Below are 6,382 nucleotides of genomic sequence, written 5' to 3' on the forward strand. Positions count from 1 at the left end.
AAATTCAGAGAAAAAGTCCACAATCTTTTCACCCCATTTTTCCATGAACTTTCTGAAGCCCCACTGTGTGCGAGCCTGGGCCATCGGACTCCAGGTTTGGGCTCCGGTTCTCTCCACTGTCCCGCAGAGGTGAAGACTGGGCCCCTGACTTTGCACTTGCCGTCCTGGGGAAGGTGCTGAACTTTGTCCCCCTAAGACATGTGCTGCAAACCCCAACCTCTAAGCCTGTGGTTATAATCCCACCTGGGGATGGGCTGTCGTTGTCATGTTAATTAGACAGGATTAACGTAGGGTGTGTCTTCCATAGGTCTTGTCTGATCTATAAAGGAAACTGATTGACTAGCAAGTGTCAAAAGGCCGAGGCTGGGTCGGGGACATGACGGGGAACGCTGAGCCTCGAGAAGCAGAATTTCAGAGAGGCAAGGGCTTTCCTCCAAGAGCCCACACTACGCCCTGGGGGTGTCGTGGGTGATGCACTGGACTACTAGCTGCAAGGTCAGCAGTTCAAAACCACCCGCCATTCCAGGGGAGAAAAACAAGCCCTTCCACTTGCCTCGAAACCCACAGGGGATTACCGTCTCAGAAGAGGGCAAGATAACACAGACATGGCAGAGCAGTGACAGGAGACCGAAGTTCTCCTGGGAGTGTGGGGGGGCAGGCAGCGAAGTGCTCCTGGGAGTGTGGGGGGGCAGGCAGCGAGGTGCTCCTGGGAGTGTGGGGGGGCAGGCAGCGGGGGCTCCAGCTTAGGTCTTGCATTATCCTAAAAAGCTCACAGGTTCAGCACTGGTCTCCTGGTCATCTCCCAGACTGGCCTTCTGACCTTGCTCCTGCTCAAAGCAGACTCCCTTAGGCCACGGTAGTCAACACCAGAGTCCAGCTTGCTCTGACGGTAGTCAACACCAGAGTCCAGCTTGCTCTGGAGACTTCTGCTGCCCAAGAGAAGGTTGCTATGCCAACCCCTCCCCGGGACAGAGTCATATGGAATTCCCATAGTCACCAAACCAGCCCGGACCTCTTCCACGGTGTCCTTGTATCTCTTCCCCGTCTCCTCGTAATGGTGCCAGTGAGCGGCTGCTCGCGCCAGTTCAGACTCCAGCTTCTGAATCTTCTCCACATCGCCGGCCCGGAGAGTGGCCAGGCTGGTCAGCTTCTCCACCAACCCATGGCTCTCTTTGTGCTAAAAAACGAGATGGCGGCAGAGGGTTAGAGGGTTACTCAGGACAGAGACGCTGGTCTGCTCTCTTCTCTTTGTCAGGTAAACGTGTTCTTGAGCTGGGGGCCCTTTCCCTGTGGGGCCCATCCAAGGTCAGAGCTGCAGGGCGGCCCCAGCACGGCGCTCAGGAATATATAGAACAGGGCAAAGAGTGCCCAGTCCATCCGTGGCCCACGCACTCACTCATCAAGGCTTGGTACCACTCACTCATCAAGGCTTGGTACCGTAGAGGGTCAGCAAAAACCGGCAGTCTCCCAACGAGATGGAGAGAGATAATCGACACAGTGGCTCCCACAATGGGCCCAATTATAGCAACTATGAGTAGGCTGGTGCAGGACAGAGTTTTCTTCTGCCGTCCATGCAGAAGGCCTGGGTTTGAGTCCCAGCTAAGACACTGCACACCTGTTAAGGAGACCCGAGGGTTGTCATGGTGCTGAAAAGGTTTTAGCAGAACTTCTAGACCAGCGCTTCTCAACCTGGGGGTCACGACCCCTTTGGGGGTCGAATGACCCTTTCACAGGGGTCACCTGATTCATCACAGTAGCGAAGTGACAGTTATGGAGTAGCAACAAAAATAATTTATGGTTGGAGTCACCACAACAGGAGAAATGATATGAGGAAGGTTGAGAACCGCGCCATTAGGAAGGTTGAGAACCACTGTTCTAGACTGAGACAAGAGAGAAAGGCCTGGGGTTATACCTCTGAAACGTATCAGCCAAGATAACCCTTGGGATCGTGATGATGCAGTCTGCAGCCAATCACAGGTGGACGTGGGATCGATCGGACAGAGATCTACCCTGTTGTGTTTGGGGGTGTTCAAGTCAAAGACCCACTTGACAGTAGCTCTGTGGTAGTTACATAATTTTGGGTCAACTTGATACATGACATATGGGTGGAGTCTGGCCTGTCAATCAGGTCACAGGCTGATGGTACCTCCTTGTGGGTGTGGCCTTCTCTCTCATCAGGAGGGTCCTAGGAACCTCCCCCTCTCTCCATGTGGAGACCTGTGGGAGCCCTGGAGATGTGTCCACTGCCGTTGGATCCACAAGACTTTGCACCCACTGGCCAGTGAGGTTCCTGCAGTCTGCAGACCCTTGCATGTGGCTGTTTGAGTGTGAAGAGGGACTTATGGACCAGTATCGGACTTAATGCATTTTGGTTGGACTGGGCTGAGATGTTTTCCTGATATACAATTACTTCTTGATATAAAGCTCTTTCTTACACATACAGGAGTGTGGTAGTTACATAGTACATGACACATATTCTGGTGTCAACTCGAGAGGATTACAAGTGAAGGGGTGGAGTCTGGCCTGTCAATCAAGATATAACCAATGAAGCCTTGGTGTGGGCATGGTCTTCTCCTGAGAATTCTGAGAACTCCTGGATTTCCTCCTTGGAGGCAGGAGAGACTCTCTCTATCTCTGCTCACTCCCTTGGAGACTCTCCACTGACAAGACTTAAAACTCACTTCCTGCAAGCCATTCCTGAGAAGAAGCCACATGGACCTACCCTGATGCAGCCAGAACCCCGGACCTGGAGAAGTCACATTGAGTTAGTTAATTGTGCCAGCCTGGCCGATAATCACATGTGGTGCTGGTTGAAAGGCGGAGGGATAAATGGGTGGTGAAGCCTCGCTTTCTAGTTCTCGGGTCTCTTGTTTTGTGATGGTTGCATCGGGTGCAGCTGCCTTAGCAGTTCCCTGCTTCAGCTTGCAAGATGGATTTCCTACAAGACATCCCCAAGGAGAAGCCGCATGGATCTATCCCGATGCAGCCCTAGGTGCTGGAGCAGCCATGTGGAGACCCCTGCCAGTGCTGAGATGCTTACACGTTCACTGACTCAGCTTTCCTCCTGCAGTCGGCATCATTGCCTCTGTTTTGTGAGGTGGAGGACTTTGTGGACTGGTGTTGGGTTAATGGGTTAATGTTGGACTTGTGGGCTTGGGCAGCATTGGGTTGGGATGTTTTCGTGATGCACCTTTTCTTTACATAAAACTCTCTCTTATACATGAGTTGCTGTGGATTTGTTTCTCCAAAGTACCCAGACTAATACACACATGGAGACCTGTGCCAGCACAGAGATGCTTACAATGCCACTGGATCCACAAGACTCCCCACCCACTGGCCTGTGATATTCCTGCATTCAGTGTCATGGCATGTGTTACGTGAGTCTGAAGAGGACTTTATAGATTGGCATCAGACATATGGGCTAATATCGGACTTATGGACTTGATCTGGACTGGGCTGGGATGTTTTCTCAATATTCAACTGCTCTTGTATATAAACCTCTGCTTTATACACATATGCGTGTCTATGAATTTGCTTCTCTAGTCTACTTGGACTAACACAAATGCCCAACAACATGACTTAGCATACAGCTCCGTTCAAGGTTAATGCTAGAGAATCTCAGAGAGGCCTGAAAGTGGGTTTTATAGATCTGGACACTGAATAGTTCCCTCAGGACTATTAACAGCCTTCCTCACCCACTGAGAGTGCATGGGTTTCCTTGTGGCAGTGGGAATTATATTAGGAATCTCTCCAAAGCCAGGCAGACCTGCAGCTAAACCATATACTTCAATGGCCACCTTTGGGCAAGTGAACACCCACTCCCACCCTCAGCCCTGGACAGACCAGCCCCGAGGAAGCAAGGCTCGGCACACGGAGAGCTTCTGTTACACTTCAGTGGCAACGCCTGCTAGAAGAGGCTTCCCACCAGGACATGTGGCTTGGTAAGCAGGCCTCCAGCTGGATTTCAGCCTTTACTTTCACTCGTGGACAGGGACTCTTGTGCAGCGAACAACCTACACAACTGGACGCGGGAAACCATTTATAATGTGCTTCTATGGTCCAACGGGTACCCCGTTTAAACTTCCTAACATGGGCACAAATCTTAACAGCACAGCTAAGGAACAGGCCTGGAACCACAGAAAGGAGGTCAGAGAAAAGTATATGCAAAAGATGTATCATTAACACCCACCTGGTCTTCCAGCTTTTTCTGCAAACGCTGGACCCTGTAAGTAAGCTGAATGTTCAGCACGAACCGTCGGATACTTTGGAATCTGCGTCTGGCCAGCCACGCCCGGGCGTATTTCTGAAGGATGACAGCCTTGTGTTCCTGCAGCATCTTTAAAACACGATTGTGCTGCCTGAGAGCCGCGTCTCCACGGCTTCTCTCGTCAGCATCTCCAAAGCTGGAAGATGCAACTTCCACACGATCTATCCGAACAGGGTAAAGGGTGACGACCTTGTCATCAGACCGCAGAGACCTGGGACACCAAAGCTTCTGAAGGGAAAAGCCCACCCTCTCTGTGTCAGGCTTGCAAGAGCGGACACTCACAGACCAGGACTCCTTGCTCCAGGGAGCTCTTCGGGAGAAAATCCGTCTCACCATGGGCAGCGAAGAAGAAAACAAGGCCTCTTGGAAATCCCACCTCCCAAGAAAGCATGTGGTCTCAGCCGTACCTTGCGATACTGCCTCCTCGCCAAGAGTCCCCGCGCGTAGGCCTGGATCGTGATGGTGGCCAGGCGAATGAGCTGATACAAATTGCGGACCAGGTACCCCCGGCAGTGCTTCTGGATGACGATGGCCGCCCAGGCTTCTTTCAAAGCTGCTGCCGTGATGGCTTTCCTGTGTTACGAAGAAGAGAACGCAGAAGAGAGTGTGTCACCCCCCACCCACCCCCACTGGGCTGTCCCAGCCCCGTAAGTATGGGGAGCACTTTGAAAGTGATGACATATTCGCGTGGTTTGCATAGCTACACATCGATTCTGTAAGTGCCTAGTGCCTTCTCAAGGCCGGTCCTCCTTCCTTCCCCTCTCCTGTGCACGCTGAGAAAGCGCCAACAGGGCTCACGTGGCAGTGACCATGAGACAGGCTGGATTTGCCTTAGCCTGGCTAATTTATTCCTTCACTCAGGTGACAAATCCCACCGTGGGCGCTAGGCCCCTGTGGGCCAAACCCAGCCACCGTCTGTGTCTGTAGACAATGTTTACTGGCACTGGGTCAAGCATGCTACATACATCGTATCCGAGTGAGTGGTTGCGGCAGACGCCCCTTGAATGGCCTGCAAAGCCCCAATATCGCTGCCTATCCCTGTGCAGGGCAGGGTTGCCCGTCCTTGTCTAGAGGCCCAGGGACGAAGAGCAAGCTGCTGCTTTCAGATCTCACAGGCCACGGAGGAAGCAGACTGAACCCGGGTCAAAGAGAAATAGCAAGAACACAGGGGAAAGAGCGGTTTTCCTGCTTGGGCAGAGCTGCTGTGGGAACCACCCCGAGCCGGGGAGGCGGGATTTCTGCAGGCAGTGCCGGCAACATTCAGAAAGGGGGATGTTGTCTGGAACTGCCAGGCTAGCGGGTTCAAACCAAACGGAACTCACGGCCGTAGAGTGGCTGCCAACTCGCAGCGGCCCTCCTGCTCTGGGGGCGCAGTGGCCGTGGACTGATCTGTCAGTCACAAGGTCAGCCATCCGAAACCACCAGCCACGGGGCTTCCTACTCCTGCCAGGAGTTCCAGTGTTGGAAACCCACAGGGGCGGGTCTCCTGTCCTATGAGACTAGAGGGTCCGTGGAGAAATCCGTGATCAACGGGGCCAGGACTATTGACGGACACCAATTTTCACGCATTTACAGAACACTCACTGAGTGGTAGCTGCTGTGCGAGGTACGAGGGTTAGGGGCAACGGGGACGAGACAGGTAGGGCCCTGTCCCCTTGGAGCTTCCATTTGCTTGAAGGCATCGAGGCCACCGAGGTCCTTGACTACATCAAAGACCGAGAGTCTCTGGAGAAAAGGGCTTTCCCGGGCTACAGAGCTGCTCAGGCCTGGACAGAGCAGGGGCTCAGTCAGGTCCAGCCTAGGGAGATGAGAGGCAGGAGCCAGGAAGGTCTAACAAGGGCCTGGGGCCTCGGGGCACGCTCCTGTGTTCCCGTCATTTTATCTGCAGTGAAATGAATGGGGCAGATGCGCCAGGCAGGGAAAGTAGAGTTACCAGGCCTTGGCGATTCCAAACAGAAAGGAGACATGCGTTTGGGGTGGAAGAGAACGCTTGTGTGTCCTGCCCCAGAGACAGAAGTCATTATCTGAGCCCAGAAACACGAGGGAACAAGCAGGCCTATGTCTGCTCCAGGGAGACGGCACACACACTCGCGGCCGCACTGGGCAGAGCCGGTA

The 6,382-nt window shown here is 53.3% G+C and overlaps 1 protein-coding gene across 1 annotated transcript in view; it reads right to left on the bottom strand.

The window, feature by feature from the left end:
- Positions 1-6,382, bottom strand: part of MYO5C (myosin VC) — a 103,203-nt gene that overhangs the window by 37,721 nt on the left and 59,100 nt on the right. The window contains exons 23-25 of the mRNA XM_045286468.1: positions 4,675-4,840; positions 4,190-4,336; positions 1,003-1,177 (exon numbers count right to left, since the gene is read on the bottom strand). Coding sequence (XP_045142403.1) covers positions 1,003-1,177; positions 4,190-4,336; positions 4,675-4,840 — 488 coding nt within the window. The remainder of the gene's footprint in view (positions 1-1,002; positions 1,178-4,189; positions 4,337-4,674; positions 4,841-6,382) is intronic.

This window comes from Echinops telfairi, unplaced genomic scaffold, assembly GCF_000313985.2.
Source record: "Echinops telfairi isolate 266 unplaced genomic scaffold, ASM31398v2 ScPeMD7_8;HRSCAF=38, whole genome shotgun sequence".
NCBI classification, from domain to species: domain Eukaryota; kingdom Metazoa; phylum Chordata; class Mammalia; order Afrosoricida; family Tenrecidae; genus Echinops; species Echinops telfairi.